At 45.2% G+C, this 17,174-nt stretch overlaps 1 protein-coding gene across 1 annotated transcript in view; it reads right to left on the bottom strand.

Moving 5' to 3' along the window:
* ACAD10 (acyl-CoA dehydrogenase family member 10) overlaps nucleotides 1-17,174 on the bottom strand; it is a 31,036-nt gene that overhangs the window by 7,854 nt on the left and 6,008 nt on the right. The window contains exons 5-14 of the mRNA XM_065417593.1: nucleotides 16,059-16,217; nucleotides 15,115-15,274; nucleotides 12,133-12,274; nucleotides 10,752-10,820; nucleotides 9,182-9,363; nucleotides 8,113-8,263; nucleotides 6,092-6,237; nucleotides 4,536-4,709; nucleotides 2,314-2,702; nucleotides 953-1,093 (exon numbers count right to left, since the gene is read on the bottom strand). Of these exons, the coding sequence (XP_065273665.1) occupies nucleotides 953-1,093; nucleotides 2,314-2,702; nucleotides 4,536-4,709; nucleotides 6,092-6,237; nucleotides 8,113-8,263; nucleotides 9,182-9,363; nucleotides 10,752-10,820; nucleotides 12,133-12,274; nucleotides 15,115-15,274; nucleotides 16,059-16,217 (1,713 nt within the window). The remainder of the gene's footprint in view (nucleotides 1-952; nucleotides 1,094-2,313; nucleotides 2,703-4,535; nucleotides 4,710-6,091; nucleotides 6,238-8,112; nucleotides 8,264-9,181; nucleotides 9,364-10,751; nucleotides 10,821-12,132; nucleotides 12,275-15,114; nucleotides 15,275-16,058; nucleotides 16,218-17,174) is intronic.

Here is a 17,174-nt window from a genome sequence, read left to right as displayed (position 1 = left end):
TGTTAAACAGTCAGTGAGAAAGTAGAAAATCTTTAATTATAGTAACAAGGTGGATTATTATTTAAGGGCCATTATTAATAAAAAGGGTAGTGAGCTGCTGTCAGATAGGTGTGCCCATCCACTATCCAGGTCCCCTTAGAGAAAGGGTTAACCCCATTCTTCCCGCCAGGGACTGATCACCTTGGCTTCATCATTCCATCCTAGAATGCGAGGGGCAGTGCAGAGCATGGTTAAGTGTAAGGCCTGTTGGCTTTAAATAAACTATAAATAATCACCCATTGTGTCATTCACACTCCTCCACTCAGTTAAATGATCTGCAACTGCCCCGGAGGCTTGAACCTTAAAATTCAGCTGGTTTTATTTCTTATCTTTTAAACTACTAAGTGGGAACACACAAATCGAAGGACTGCACACTACGGAGGAGCTGGCCAAGTCCCCTTACTGGCAACCCCCTTGGGTGTGGGGTGTGCTGCAGCCAGCTCTCCCTTAAGTATTTGGTGAGATCCTGCCCTGTTGCTGCCTGGGTGCACTGGAGCAGGGAAAAGGCTCCTACCCCACACCCCAGGCAATGCAGGGCAGGGTGAAACCCTTTGTAGGAGCCTGGCTAGAATGGCTCCATGCTATACTGGAAACCCGCACACGTGGTTCCATCAGGGGCTGGTGCTGGGCTGACTAGCATAGTGCACAATGGGCCACATTCTGGCCAGCACTGGCCCTCCCCAAATAGCACAAATACACACTGCAAAAGCAGCATTAGCATTCAGGTTCAAAGCAGCCAGGTGCCGGGGTAGGAGCAATTGGGAGGGGAGGGCGGAAATGTGCAGGGGGGCAGGGGGCACTAGTAGGGCAGGGGATAATTCCAGCAACAGAGGGCTAGCTAAGAATCCCTCACCCAGACTGCATGTTTCCCCTCTGCCACCCAGATGACTTAGTGAAGGCTTAAAGCAGGTACCTCAGGTGCAAACAGTGATGTTCCCATGAGCTCACACAAATGGGAAAACTCTTGGTTTGTGAGGCCCGCTCCATATTTCACTTCTGGATCATTCTCCACAGGTAAGAAAAGGTTCCACAGTCCTTCAGCCTTTGCCTTGTCCTTAAAGAAGGGAACAGCAGGAGACTTGGGGCCCAATTCTGTTCTCAGGTGTAAGGGGCCAGTGCCCTGCCCATAGAGACCCCCAACGGGCACGGCTGCAGGAAGGACAACCCGACAATGCTGGATCTGCTGAGCGGAGCTGAGGCCTGAATTCTGCCTTTCCCGCTCATCAACAGACAAACACCCAAAGCTGTGGGGAAGAAACAAGCTAAAGACAGTGCATCAGACTCAGCTTGGTGTTGGCCTATTGAAGTCAATGGCGTTACACCAGGGGTGAGTTTAGTCCAATGGGTCTATGGAAACATCACTTGCAGCCTATAAGAGGGACAAATGCTAGAGTGATAGTATAGAGATGGCTTTGGACTGGAGAATGATTTGGACCTGAAGAGCTTGATTCTGGCCAATTATAGCAGCGTAAATCAGGAGTAAGTCCTTTAAAGTCAATGGGGACATAGTGGTGTGAGATCAGACTCAGGCCCCAAGGACAAATCTCCTAATGCCCAGGCCCTCTTGTATAAAAATGAAGATCACAGTTGCACTGTGCTTGTAGAAGTCCCTCCCTCAATCCTCCTTCCACAGCTCCAGAGATCAAATTCAGGAGACAGCCAGTGTGACATGTAATGGAAGACCGCGCCCGTTAGGTCAGGAACTGTGTTGGGACACGGGCAGGTTAATACACAAGACAGGATTTTGAGTGAGCAAGTCACTGAGCTAATGCAGCCCAGACAACTTGGGCAGAAGTTGGGGCTGGCTCGTATCCACGAGATAGGAGACACAATAGAGGGGCTACACCTACCAGAAGATGCCCAGGACAAATGTTTCCCTGAAAAATGCAACTGTAGTCAGTCAGTTTACATGATGATGTGGGCTCTGTATTTACTGCCTCTCTCCATGACTTCATTCCCAGCCCTGTACACTTTCCCTAGGCTCTGGGAGTCAAGCTGGTTCCCCCACTTAAGTCACTGCCACCCATAATAAAAATTCTGCAGTCAGAATTGAGCTGATGGTGTGCAAGCCAGATGAGACTCCAGCTCCCCCTCTCTTACTGTATTGGAGCTGTGGACCGACAGGAGCTCGGTTTTGATCAGGAGCATGATTTGATCAGGAAAGTGCACAGCTCTGGCTCAGAGGTGTCCTGGGCGCTGAGCTTTACAGTCAATGTGCCATCTTACAGACCCAGGCTTGGAGGCATTGTTACTTTAAGCAGAAGTATGACTTACCTTCAGCTCTTCTATAAGAGGATGTGGAGTCCATCTAGACTGTGAAACCTGATGATCTCTCAGAACCTGCTCAGCAGGATAGACATGGATTTCCATGAATCTCCTCAGCTTGCGGTAAAGGTCCTGGGCTCTCCCGGGAAGGCCGTCAGGAGAAAGAATAAGATGAGCTTTGGAAGTGTGAGCTGGTGAGGAAGGTGCCACGGTGACATAGTTTCTCCTGGAGAATGCCCCATTCCTGGTCCAGGTACTGTAAGGTCTTGCTAAAGGTTTTGCAGCTGGACATTCTTTAAACACTCGAAATCCTTCTTTTGTAGCAAAGTCCCACGCTAAGTTGGCCATGAGCTCCACCTGCTTTCCGCCACTTTCAGCTGCAGCTGAGCTTGCTTGACCTGCGGGAAATGGAAGTGATCAATAATCACCGTCTGCTTAGAGAGTCCGCATGACAAAGGTCCAAAACACCAGCACACACTAGCACTCAGCGCTGGCGCTGCAGGATGCAGGATTATTTTATAAGGGATATGACAACGATGTCACAGTTTCTCTGATTAAACACCAAGTCTATCAGCACCCTGGCAAGTTGCCAACAGAGTCCCTAGTAGGGTAAAGTTTGAGCCGCCCTAGCCTGGGAGGACAAAGTGCCTAGAGTCAGCCCTGAATACCCCAGTGGATGAGTCTGCAATGAGCAAAGCAAGGGGCACATTCTACAGCAGCGGGAAGAGCTGAGCCCAGGCAGAGGGACGCATTGTGCTGCAGTGAAGGGGGAAAGAACACTATATAGGCCCAGGGTGATTACGGATTCCTCTCTCAGCTTAACAGACTTGGCTGCACATTATTTTTAATCACGTCCATCCCTTTCCATGGTTTCCTTGTGCTAGTGAACCAGCAAGAGTACCAAGTACTGGTACCAAGCTTTTCGCATATGTACCAACGGCCTGGGCTTTGCTTCTGTGATCTCATGCAAAGGCATCAAAAATTTCTCCTCTTGTTCAAAGATCCATCATCTGCAATAGCAGTCACCCCACCTCCCTTCCTCCAAGGCACAGCAGGTCAGGCTTTGAGCTGTGTTTCCTGGTCTTCGACTTGGCATGTGATAAAAGCAGGCCAGGTGCTGGGTGTGGTTAATATTGCTCCCAAAGCCCTTCACAATATACATGCAGCCCGGCTGAAAAGTGGCCAGCTCTGGGGTAGAGGGCAGCAATCAGGCAGATACTAGTGCTCACCTACAGCAGCCCCGCCCAGTAACCATATCAGACCTTGCAATGCAGCAAAAAGCAACAGCTAGTAAAACACATTGTTCTCGCCATCTCGGTGTTTGTTTGCAGAAACCACTCCTTTATTACAGATGGCTATCTGAGCAAACGCAGCTCGCTGCTTGGCATTCCAACTAGCCTCCATGCCAAAGCCTCCCAAGGCCTATGCAAGGGAGGATTCGTTCTGTAATAGTTGTGAGCCCTTAACTATTTCTCTTTGAATAATAACCCTTTGCCCCTCTCCCAACCTCACAAACATTAAGGAATGAAGTCCCCCATCACTCCTCCGAGGAAGGGGAAGGGTACATTTTCAGGATGGCACCTTTTGGGCCTGAAACTGAAATGCAAGTGCCAATCAGAGTATCATCATCAAGGCAAATCCCAAAGGAACACAGCCTCACAGACTGAGTGCCAAATCCGAGTGTGTGCCCCTCCAATTATATTCTTTTTACAGGTGTAGGCTCTATGGGGACGGACTTTGTCTATAAAAAGTGGGGGCAGTGCTCAGTCTGACTGTAAACGTACCCCTGAGCGACTTGCCCGTCATCACAAAGCGATTCGGACGCCGAGCTGGGACTCGAACCCAGATCTCCTAATGTCCAGCTCTGTGCTGCAGCCACAAGCCATCTTAGCCCTTCTAGAAAAACTTGTTACATTTGTCCCTCGATCCTGCCACACTGTGTAAGTCACTATTGCCTTCTACTGACCGGAATTTCAGAGCCGCTCAAAATGTATAGTTATGATGCCCTCTAGAGGTGCAATACTGCTACACAAGCTACTGTACAGACATCTGTAACTGAAGTCACTTCCCTGCTAGTGGTTAAACACTACTACACTGGTACAGCACTGACATCTCTTCAGTGTGGTTGTGGGTGGACCGTGTGTGTGTGCAGCATATAGAGGATAGATAAGCCTCCATCCTAATACATGTGGCATCAATTGAATATTCAGGGGCTGGCTTCATTTTCTCACCTGTGAGCGAGCGTTTGTACACACCCTGCAAGATGGCGGCCACTCTGAAAAAGGAAAAGGCCATGTAGAAATTCCAGTTCTCAATGGGTGGAATTCCCATGTGCTCACAATACATCTGAAAATACTCCTCTGCTGTGGGAATTCCCAACTGCGTTACATCACAGTCCTTCAAACCTGAAAGAGAATCCAGCATAACAATGACTAGGCAGGTGGTGTTCTGAAAGAGAGTCAGACAGTTCTACGGATTCTGTTAGTTTCATGACTGGCACACATGTTCGGTGGATAAAGCAATGGCCTTTCTGCTCTCAGGTCCAAACTCTGGTGTGTCTGAATCGTAAGCCCACCTATAACCAGGGACAAATTAGCTTTGGAGAGGCTCAGGACTAAGAGAAAATGAGGTGAAATGACCCTCTGCCTCTAACAGATACTTGAATTTACATCAGCAGAAGAAGACTGACAAGTCTCTATAGGAATTTGGCCTTTACTGAGGCAGGCAGCATGTGATTGCAATATCTTTATCCCAAACCACCCTTCTTATAAAAGAACAAAACCACTGCCAGTCATGGTGGTTTCTACTGAATCTGAGTACAAACAGAACTTCCTGCACTAATCACTAACTATTCTGAATGTGTCCTGGGCAGTTTTGAATTTAATCGGGCCATTTTTCCTCTGTTAATCTTCTTCCTACTTGACGCAGCAGTAAATTTCTCATCTTTCTAATCTCTGGCTTTGCAATACCACTACTGGTGCCACTATTTTTTATAAGCCTCTAATTTCATGGAGTTTATAAATGGGACAAAAATCCTTTCGGTCTGAAGCATGGCTCACAGAATTTCAGCCTGAAAGAAAAGATATTTGCTTCAATCCATTTCTGCAGAAAATGACTTCCGGAGTTTTAAATGACTTTGGTTTTGATAAAGACAGGGCAGCGAGGGTGGGGGGGGGAGAGGGGAAATCAAAACTTTTTTTATTTTAAGTGGCATTTACAATCTGCAAACCAAGATTTTCCTCAAACCCTCCATGCTACTGGCCCCAACACCTGTATTTTCTAGTCTTATGTTGCTTTGGGGCTAAATACACAGAGACATCACATCACAAAGCCGAGTGGTGACAGTTGCTCTCTCAATGGTTCCACAACCAGAACAATGACAGGAACACCATGTTCACTTCTGGGCACCTTCATACCAAAAGGATACTGACAAACAGGAGGAAGTTCAAAGGACAGTAACAAAAAATGTTAGGGGGCTGGAGGGATTGAGTCCTGAGACGATTAGAAGGGCTAAATATTTTCAGGGAGGCTAAGCAATTGGACACAAGAATCAACTACATATATCTGAAGATGTCAACACCAAGGAGAGAAGAGGATTCTTTAGAGAAGAGGAGGTGAGAAAAGGTAGAGGTGGTGATGGGATGAGATAAGAAAGGGAGCCCTTGTCCCAGCTGAGCACCCTTCACAACAGTCCTGGCAGTTTCTAACCAATGTTTCCCGGCTCTTTATTTGTAAAACGTTCAAAATAGGAAGCAATGTGTGCCTTCCCCAGGAGGACACACTGTACCTTTCAACATATCAAAGTGAGAAGGCACATAGTGGGCCATGCAGTTGTACGCCACATCAGAGATGGGATCTCCTAAGGTAGAAAGTTCCCAGTCGAGGACAGCAAGGACTTCTGGCCCCTCTGGATGAAAAATCAGGTTATCCAGCCTGGATCAGAAAGGGGAAGGGTTTAGAGAAGTCCTAAGAGAAAAAACACTCATCAGAGGGAGAAGCATTCCTGACAATCGTTTAGTTTCAGTTAAACAAGTGACCTGGAACTCTGTGCTAGTTGGGGGATTGATTCCATATCACTAGCTCCTTTGGGAGGGCTGCGGAAGCAGAGAGCTCAGCTCTGGGAAGAGATGGACAGAAGAGGCTTAAGTTGTTCAATCTTCTGGCTGGTTAATTGTGAACTGACATGTGGTTTAAAGACAGTTTAGGATCTCAGATCACTAACAGAAACTATGGCAAGTGCCAACTGGAAAATGACAGACTTCAGGTCAATTTCAAAATGGATTTATTGGTCATTTTAAGCCAACACTTATAATTTGTTAGTGATTCAAGATTCCAAACTGTTTTCTGCTGACTTTTTGTGTGGTGTAGACTAGAGGCTTCCAAGAGTTTTCACAGAGGTTGGCTGTGATAATGGGGTGTGAAAGGCTCCTGCTGAGATGCAAAGAACCCACTCACTCCACTCACAAATAGGGGTTTTATTGGTGAAGGGAAACTGTAATGCTTCATGTCTGGATAAGTTAGTGATCCGCCATACGGATCCACCATGCAGCATCAGAAATGCAAAGGAAGGCCCATGAGCTCCCCTAACCAGGTCCTTGCAAGGCAAGTGAATGAGAGCTGTCTGCAAGGCGGGATGGGAACATCCGAGAGGTATAATTAGGCACAATGGGATGATATTAAGACGGGGGAGAGTGAGACAGATTAGACTGGGATACTCTCCTTGAGGGGAAAGGTGGGAGCAGAGCAGTCAGGTCATTGCTTATTATTTATTTATAGAGTGCATGCCACTTCCCAGGCACTGAGAACTAGAAATGATTTATAGGGGCCGATCCTGCCCTGGCTCCCAGGGCACAGACTACATGGGAGATAACAGGTCCTTTCCAGCTCTAATTTCTACAGGTTAGAGGAGCAGCTCCTATATTTGGACTGGAAGGTCTTTGGGGCAGGGACCCACACTTTGTTCTGAGTTTGTACAGTGTCGAGCACAATGGGGTTCTCCTAGGCACTACAGTGATACAAATAATAAATAATAATAATAGTTCAGCCAGTAGATTGAAGTGTTACAGAGAGGTAGCTGTGTCATGCTCCAGCAGACCGCAGCGGTGCACAGATCTGCAAGCCAGCCTACCACCATAAGGAGACAGATGCAGTTCTTGCTCCAGGCAAATTTTTTTAGCTCATGATAAAAGTAGTTCTCACCAGTCAGCATGTTGACCTCCCCACGTGCAGCCATCGTATTACTGAAGGGTGACCTCCTTTGTAATACTGGCAGCAGGTGAGCTAATGCCACAGTCAAGCAGGGCTCCATCAAAACCACGGATCTAGTTAAACTCTCACTACTTTAAACTTCACATCGCAAGGTTCCTTCTCTGACTGCTAAGAGTGAGGCAGAAAATATCGTATAATCCCCAGTGTTATGTCTCAGTTAAGCTGAGATCAGCAATGGTGCCGCTTTGCAGTGGCTGTGCCCGAAAGAGAATCCAAACTGCTGATCCAAAAGCAAAGCTGGGACTAGAACCCAGGCGTGCTGACTTCTAGTTCCCTACTCTAACTACTAGATTAAACTCCTCTGCACCCAAATGCCACTGGTTTAAATGGCTACAAATGCACTAGGCAGATGAAATGGGGAGTGAAATGCTGCATGTACCTCTTGTGAGCTCCCAGGGTGCTGAACAGAGCAGTGATGCAGCTTCCTTTTCAAATAGCTTTGGATCATAGTGCTGGGGGTTTCTCGGAGATCCCCCGTTTCTTCCTCCCTAGGTAACACATAGTGCCTTTTCCAAATGGATGCTGGCAGACAGCTAGTACCTGAAATCTCCATGCACAACTGTGGTCTTCTGGTTCCCTGGGAGATGCAATGGGAGCCACTCAATGAGTCTCTCCATGGCAGGAATAGTGTGGGTTTCTGTGGCTCGATACTGCTTCGTCCAGGTTTGAACTTGCCGTTGAACATAGTTACCTAAAGCCAAGGGAATTAAGTCTCTGGGGTATAGTTCCAAATACAAGGAGGCCTTTGAAAATAACCACAAAAGAGCTGCATCTGGAAACAGTCTAACAGCCAAAAATAAAGCCAGTCTCCGTCCAACCAGACAAACGTACACTTCTCCAAGAGAGCGTTTTGCTGCAGCCATGGGCCACAAGCAGCCCCAGAATAATTGGGCAGAACTCCCAGCAGCCCAGGAGATTTGCCTGCTTCTGCTCAGGCTGCCTTTGGTCCTGTAAGTCTGGTGAAGCAGAAATATCCGTCACCTTTTTTACACTTGGCAGCTCTAAGGAGCAGGATAGGTAGCGCATCATGCATAGTGGCTGGCTTATGGCAAGATGGTCACCCAAGTCACGTTTTGTTGCTGCCTCAAAAAGGGAGTCTCCTCCTGTAATACTGCCACTCCTGTGGTTTGGGTTAAGAACCCAGTATGTTCTCTATCTGGGCACTGTATCCGTTCCTGGCAGGGGAATGGATTCGATATCCCAACTGGTTACAAATAACTGGGGTCCTAAACAAACAATATAATTCCAACAAAGGCCAAATCCTGGCACAGCTGCTCAGCAGGAGCCCTTTGCCCCCGGAGGCGGCTCTGCAGGGGGTACTGTTGAACCTCTGGGGGCAGGATCTGAGGGAGCCCAGTCATTATGATAGCAAACAAATTATTGGCAGGCAGAGCCAATGGGAGGAAGCTCTGGAAACTAATTCCAAAAACCACTGACTCCTGGAGGATCCCAAGCAGCTGTTCAATGCACCCTTGACTGGCCTGAGGATCTGTCATGCTGCTGGACAGCTCCCCTTCCCCACCATTGCCCTAAGGATTTGGCCTTATGTGACCATACCCCTTTAAAAACTAACACATAGGAAGAGCATGATAGCAGATTTCCTTCTCACCATGCTTCCCATAATCCTCCAGTCCAGCCGCTTTGAGGTCTACTCCATGGATTTTACAGAGGACTTTGTTCATAGCCATGTAAATAGCCCTCCGCTGGCCAGGGTCCAGGCCAGGAAGAGAGTGGTCCTTGTAGATGTGGCCGGTGCAGTATTCCATCAGGTAGAATGGGGTGCCAATGATACTAAAATGACAGAATTGAAACAATGGTATTTCAGTGACAGGCCTCAGAGATGAGTAGAATATTCCTGCATCTATTGCATCAGGGTAGAGAAGTTATTGCCAAGTCTGAACATGCTCTTTAATTCTAGGATTTGTTCTGTGCTGAGCACAGTGTTTATGCCTAACGAACAAAAATCAGAATAGTTATAATAATAAATAACGACAGAACCCAGTTAACCATCTGATGTAAATATCAGTACAAAACAAAAGTGCAGTTAAGGTTAGAAACACGATTATGTACAAATAATGCCTTTCTCAACAGAGGGGCTGACTTTAGGATCAGGAGCCAGTTTGTGCTACTGTTTACACCTATTAGTCTTGTAAAATCAGCACAGCAATGGGAGAGGGAGATGGATTCTATTCCTTCGCATGCAAGAGCCTGTAAGAATTGTTCACCAAGTTTCAGTTGCTGCTGCTGATGATGATGCAAAAGCCAGAAAGAACTCAGCTTTAGCTCTCAGGGTGAGTTTGCACGGCTGGCAGGTAGAAAAATCATCTTGTTACTTGGAACTTGAGCATATTTGATCTGGAACCATACAGGGAGTGCCATTATGCCATTTTTGCGGTCTCTTTTCAGAAGAGCGATTTTAATTAATTGCAAAAATAAAATACTAAAGACACACCCAAAACAAGCTGAATAATATGTTATGGTGCTTTGCACTTCTACAGCCTCTTTCATCTGGAGAATTCAAAGTGCTTCACAATAGTTATTAGTTAAGCCACAAAAGCCCTTTGTGAGGTATGGACAAGGGACACATAGGTGAAGCGTCATCCACCCTGAATTACAGCAACTTCTGGGGTAGATCATGGCAGCTGTTTAACAGCACCTAGCAATGCTACAGAATAGTTTAGAGTGGGAAACAAAATTCATATACCCAACTGGTAGGCAGAATGGAATTATCTGAGTGGAAATTTGGTCAGAACACCTAGGTTAACACCATTATTTTTGCAAAAAGTGCCAGGAGATCATGAGAGGCCACAAACAGGCAGGACCATCCAAAACACAAATGCCCAATATTTCAGCATATCTGCAGTAAGACCAAACATTCTCCACTGACCACACACACTGTGCCTTTTACGTGTCTCTTCCACAGACAGCCAAGACAGGGCTCCTTCCTCCTGGGTTGATTTCAACACTTCTTCACAGGTATGACACAGTCACTGAAGTTACTGCACCTTTGCTGCTCCTTTCCACAGGAACAGTTCTATCTGTCTAACTGGGGTTTTCTACAGCTTCTGTCACCTTTGAGTCTGACAGCTGCCCCCTTCTCTGCTCTGCTATAAACTGGGAGTGGAAGTTTCTGGCTACAACTGTCACTTACTTTTGATGAAAATTGGAAAAAAAATCACCTTGAATCTTCACAGAGTGCAAGCACTTTAGGAACAGGAACTCCGGCCTCAGCAAGAGCCTTCAATACCCTGCCAGGACAAGCAACCCAGAGAGACTTTGTCAGGAGAGAAAGAATTGATCGTTTTTTGCCTGCCGTATTGGTGATGTTAAAAAAGGTGCTGTCCTTTAAATACGAATGTAACATGCTAGATCAGGGGCTCCCAAACTTTTGTACTGGTGACCCCTTTCACACAGCAAGCCTCTGATTGTGACCCCCCCTTTATAAATTAAAATCACTATTTTTATATTTAACACTATTAAATGCTGGAGGTGAAGGCTGACAGCTCGTGACCCCCACATAATAACCTTGTGACCACCTGAGGGGTCACGACCCCCAGTTTGAGAACCCCTGCGCTAGATGGACATACAGAAATGGAATCATGCTATTAATGTAATATTTAGCATTCATCCCCACTTTATTACTGGCTTACATGTATACAGCACCTTTCACCTAGCAGGAACTCAAAGAACTTTAACATACACACACAGAGGAATCACTTCATCCCCCATTGAAATGCAGCCATCTCTGGGGTGGAGCATGACTGTTTAAAAACACACAACATTACCTAACCCATACATTACAATTCCCTGTCTAAATTGTTAAGTGTATACATGTGCCACTGCCCCTCTGCTGGACAGAATGTCAGACTTGCCAAGTATGTCACCCTTTAGAGGCCAGAGGCTATAAGTCTTAATACTACTATGGCTAAAGGAGATTCTCCTTCACATCAAGTAGGGGTGGGGAGAGACCTGTGGTCTATTCCTGATGATGACTGTGAAATCTAGACATCCACAGAATCATCATAAAGTGGAGGCATCTTGTGTCCTACTGAAGCTGCAGCGTGAGTTTAACAAGACAGTCTACTTCCATCCAGGGTAATCACATTCTAAGTCAAAGAGGCTACCACTCCCCACCGCTTGCAATATGCACTCTTAGAGCTCTAATCAGCAGGAGCTCAGTTTTATGCATCATCCTAAAGGAGGCAACGCCGGCAGCACAGTGCCTCGTAATGCCATGCTGAGTCACTGGTGCAGTATTAACGCAGATTCAACCAGGTCACCTCTTGAATCGCACGCAGCACTTCCTTAAATGTGCTAAGAGGAATATGCCTGCCACTTATACTACAAAAAAGGATCTCTTGCCTTTATGTGTCCTAAGTCTGCCAGTTTCCTACTGACAGCTACTCTCATGGAGCAGGGCTTGGAATAGAAAAGGTGAGACTGGAAACCAGCACTGTGTACAGGATGTGCACATTTGGAATTGTGTTACAATAATCAGAGAGCACCTATGTTGGCCAGCCAGAATTGGGAACGGTTCAGTAGCGCACTGTGCCTTTTCACCTGTACTCCCTCTCCACAGCATGAGCAGTCGGAAGTAGGTTGCCAGGAGGTTTCTTTCTCAGGACTAAGTGACGATCCCCAAACTTGATATAGTAAGTGGGGTTCGATTGTCCATGACTGAACTGTCGTAATATCAGAGGACCTGAAGGTTTGAAAAGGGATGATCAATGAAGAGAAAAGTACAGGAACTGAAATTATTTCTCATCTCTTTTCCATGTTTTATTTTACTCCAAAATGGACAAAGCTAGAGACTGTCACTTGCATCAGCAGAAGACTGAGCACTGCCCCATTGTTACGGAATCAGTATGGGCCCCTTTTGAGTGACCATGATCACTCTTGGATGGCAGAGGGCCAGAAATCTGCTTGACCTTTGCTCTGTATTTTTTGCCCAGCGCTCCTTCCCCCCCTCCCCAATCAGGAAGTTCTAGGCACAGGTTGTTTCTCAGAGAAAGGGAAAGGAGCTATTATTCTGCATTAACAAGAGCTGAAGGCCGCAAAGTGTAGAGCTCACTACAGTCATTTGGGCCTTTGTCACCGGAGACTGGATCACTGCACTGAGTTCTGAATGGGCGGGACGACATCTGAAGACCATTTGGAAACTGCAGCTAGTACAGAATGCAGCTGTTTGCTTGAGGCTTAAAGCCCTCTACCTTGTATCCAGCAAAGCAAGCTAGAGGCTCCTTTCACCTGCCATTCCTGCTCTAAGGGCTTTATCCTGAAAAGTACTGAGCACACTGGCCCTGATCCAGCAAAACACACATATATAAATAACTTTGAGTAGGTGCATAGTTTCAATGAAGGCAGTAGGATTACTCACGTGCTCAAAGTTAAGCACAAGCTTACTGGATTGGGGACCGAGTGCTCTGCACCTTGCAGGTTCCCTTGTTCAGGGATTTCCATACTTTGTCATTCCATTTAGCCATATTCCCCGTACAGTCTCAGCCCGCCCTTCCTCTCTAGTCATCTATAGTAGTACCAGCACTAGTCCGACACCAAAAGGGACAATCAGACATTTCTAGGGCTACTCCAGACCCAGTCTTTAGCGATATGAGAGTGAGGACCACATAGCTCTGCACTCCTCCTGGCCCAGAACAGACAGGGTCAGCTCCTCAGCACAGAGGTGTGAGCTTGCTTGTGAACTTTGATCCTCTCACTTGGCAGCACATTTGGCTCCCAGCCTTAATTCACTAACATACCCCACTAGTATTTCGACTATTAATTAGTAGTCATCGGATCAATCTGAACTGGTCATCTGCAGCAATTGCTGACAGCATGAATTCTTCTCCAATGTAAAGTACAGTCAGCTAGAAAAGTGACTGTAAAAATGGTCCCGTCTAGCTCAGCAGATCTGCTCCTTGGGCATTTTTAGAGTCAGAGCTGCTGATTTTAATGATGAAAATCATTTTTTACTGAATTTTATTCCTGCAGAGCTGACACATAAGAGGGATTCTATTCTATCTCCTTCATCAGCAGAATTGTTCACTAATGTCTATTTTCAAAATCTTTATTATGGGTGATAATATATGAGCTGAAAAGACCTCAGTTTGGCACTTTGATCGCAGGGTCTGATTGCAGTTAGAAAATCATCCTTTTTTCTTGTAAACTGTGCACATATGATCTGCAGTCTTTGACAGTCATGTTTCCGAATACCATATAAATGCACTTCAATATCATTTACATAACACTGGCGTCTTTGTTTGACTAATTCAGCATATTACATATTATACATAGTGTGACCCACAAGGGCATAGCTTCTAAGTCAATGGTGCAATTTCTTTAATAATACAGCCCTCTCCTGGCTTGAAATAGAGGTGAGATTCTGGAAATCTAATGGCAGAAGGAAGAAGCAAAGCTGAATATTGGTTTTGCACCAGTTACGACTAGATCCAAGGAACTGGGACTATCTTAAGGTTTTAAAAATACTGCTTTTTAAAATCCAAGCCAATACAGAGCATAAAAAAAAGGTCAGGTTTGGTTCAGACACGCAAATGCTAGGGATTCTGGATTTCTGTAAACCGATCCTCCAAGCCCTACTCAAAAGGATATTGTCAAGCAGCAGAAATTCAACATATAAAGTTCTTCAAGCCTAATGTCAAAAGAAACATTTTCATGATTTGTTTTTAAATTTAAATTTAAAGGTGTTTTTTTTTAATTTAGTTAAACATTGCCCATGCAATGCTTGCCATCCAAAAGTTGCACAACTGTGCTAATGCTAGAAAACACAGAAATGAAACTGACTAGAAACCAAAGCAAAGTTAACTGATCTATTTTCATTATCCAAGCAGAACAAAGTATGCAAGTAAACAAATAGCATGAATAATGAAAAAGAAATTAGATGTGTTGAATTCTCTCTCTTTAAATAATCTTAGTAGTTATTAATAGTCCAGCTATGGTACTTGCTTGTATTGAAACATGACTTTGAAATCTGACATTGTTGCTTTAAAACTTGACCTAATCCAAATTAAACTACAGACTTTCTAGATGATGGGGTGTTTACATTGTGGTCCTAAATGGCAATGTAATACCTGTGTGCCTGAGGCAGCAGCTGGAATCCCCTGGCAGAGAAGTGACCTCCTGCCAGGGAGTATCATTCACTGGCTATTACCAATTTTACAAGTGTTGGAGAAGAACCACTATAAACAACAAATGCCTTTTAAGAAAGATGCAATATCTAGAAGCTTTTGGTCAGAGAGCACAATGCTACACAATACAGATACTCACTGTACAGGCAGACAGTACGTCGGACATCGAATTCAGCATAGTCACAGAGTAGGTTTTCCTTCTAACTATCCAGGTAAATACCAATAACAATGTTTTAACCAGCCTAGCATTTCACAAAGAGCTTGAAAAGGTACCTAAACCATGAGAGTGGCTTTGCAGTAGTTGATACTATTAATATTTTAAAAAATCTATTTGTCTTATGCTGGAAAGAGACAACAGACCCAGAATATGTGACCTTTAAAGTTGTAAAGCATAAAATACCTGTTGTCCGGCCACCTAGGACCTCTTCAAGGTACTTCTGTAGGGGATCTTTTGGGATTTCCATTGTTGGTCTCACTAAGCGAGTTTGTGGAACAAATCCCCACAAAGGGAAGCCCAAGTAGGTTTCTAACTCTTTGAGAGCTGCTTCTGGGTCATCAACCTGATACCGGCGAGAAAAAGTTGTATGATAAATAGCTAATAAGATTCTGATCTCTTGGCAAAGACAGGGTTCTGCATTCTTGTGACTGCTCTGTAGCATCTGCCATGACACTACACCAAAGGTAGCACCAATACTGCCTTCCCTCTCCTGATCTAAGCACCTACATTTTGCCTGGTTTCTGTCCTAGGAGAAGGGGGAAGCAATTCCAATGGGGAGAGGATGATCGTATTGCAAGCACAGGCTATGATAACAGTGGGAGTTCCCAGTGGGACAGGCAGAAGGAGGTCAGAACTCAGTCCACCAATGAGTCTTATCCTTACCCTTCCACCTCCCCACCATGGTTTGGAAGTTAGCCAACCCCCAGGTGACATGTACATGAGGCTTATCTAGCTTCCACAGGGCTAGTTAATTATACCTCACAACCCCATGTTTGGCAGATGTCATTACTGCTGTTTAACAGATGGAGAACTGAGGTGCACAGGGAAGGAGGAGTGACTTGCCCAAGGCCCACAGGGAGTTGGTGGCAGAGCTGGACATGGAACCCTGCAATCTTGGCATCCACAGTTAACTCTGTGGTTATTTGGCTTACTGGTGTCATACAGGACAATGGACATGTTCAATGTGTGAAGCATGGCAATCTGTATCTAATGCCGTTGTGTGAAAATACTAAGCACATTCACATCAAATGCAGAATTTGGATTTAGAAACCAAGCCAAAATATTTAAGACAATAAACGTTCTACAAACAACTGTCCCCATGCAGCCCTGAGGGTGCTACTTTGTACCTTCACTGTCTTAATGCCAAGCTGGGCGGCTGCTTTCAAGTTCTGCCCAATATCATCAAGGAAGATGGATTCCTTTGGCTGAACACCCAAGCGCTCCAAGCATAACGTATAGATACGAGGGTCTGGTTTGCATATCCCTTCCCGGCAAGATTCAATTACCTATGACAACATACGATCGAGACAGGTATGCACAAAGCCATTGTAATTCTCGTTCATGAATACCAGGACAGTTCTGGACATGGAGGATACAAGTATGAATGAGTGTGTGACTGACACGCAGTGCAATAAATGAAACAAAGGACCATGAGACTGCTGCACATGCCTAAACAGTGGTAGAGCTGCCCTGGTAGAGAGGCTATGACCTAATCTGATGAATCATTGTTCTGCAGACATATTGCCTCAGCTGTGATCTTGTCAGATCAACCAAGCTAAGCACGGTCAAGTCAGTACTTGGATGGGAGGCCTTCAAGGAATACTCATGGTGCAGGTGGCTCCATAGGTGGCACTCTTTCACCAGTCAGTACTAAACCAATAGTTTGATATTGTGCTAAAGGCGGGCTGAACTGCTGGGGGTGTCATCTTGCAGCTGAAACGCAAAACTGAGGTCTTGACTGTTATGCTCATCAGCAATCCCTAATCAACTTTCACAATAGTAGAGATGTTAACCCCAATGTCCTGTCCAAATTCCAATTTCAGGAAGTCCATACTGTCTCCATAAATACTGCACTTACAACGGGATACAATATTAGCTTAGATACCACATTGATGGGCACTTTAAAAAGAGAAATATCTAAGATACAGACATTTTCCTTCATTTCCTGTCCTAAATTATTGCGTAATCTTGCTGTGCATTGTTAAACAGCAACCACATTCCAGAGGGGATGACATTTCACTGCTAGGCGTGTCCTATATACAGGGTATGTAGCTATTAGAATGCTTTGAGATGAAAGGCACTTTAGAAACATACCTTTATTATTATAATAATATATTATCTTAATAGATACTGGTTTTTCTAGTAAAACACATACAAGGAAAGGTGAATAGAAAATGATCTAACATCCAGATGTTAACAAGATGACTTTAAACAGCCATGACTTTTAAAAACATGGATCTGAT

The sequence above is a fragment of the Emys orbicularis genome, chromosome 16 (genome assembly GCF_028017835.1).
Source record: "Emys orbicularis isolate rEmyOrb1 chromosome 16, rEmyOrb1.hap1, whole genome shotgun sequence".
NCBI classification, from domain to species: Eukaryota; Metazoa; Chordata; order Testudines; family Emydidae; genus Emys; species Emys orbicularis.
This window is presented reverse-complemented; position numbering and strand designations above follow the sequence as displayed.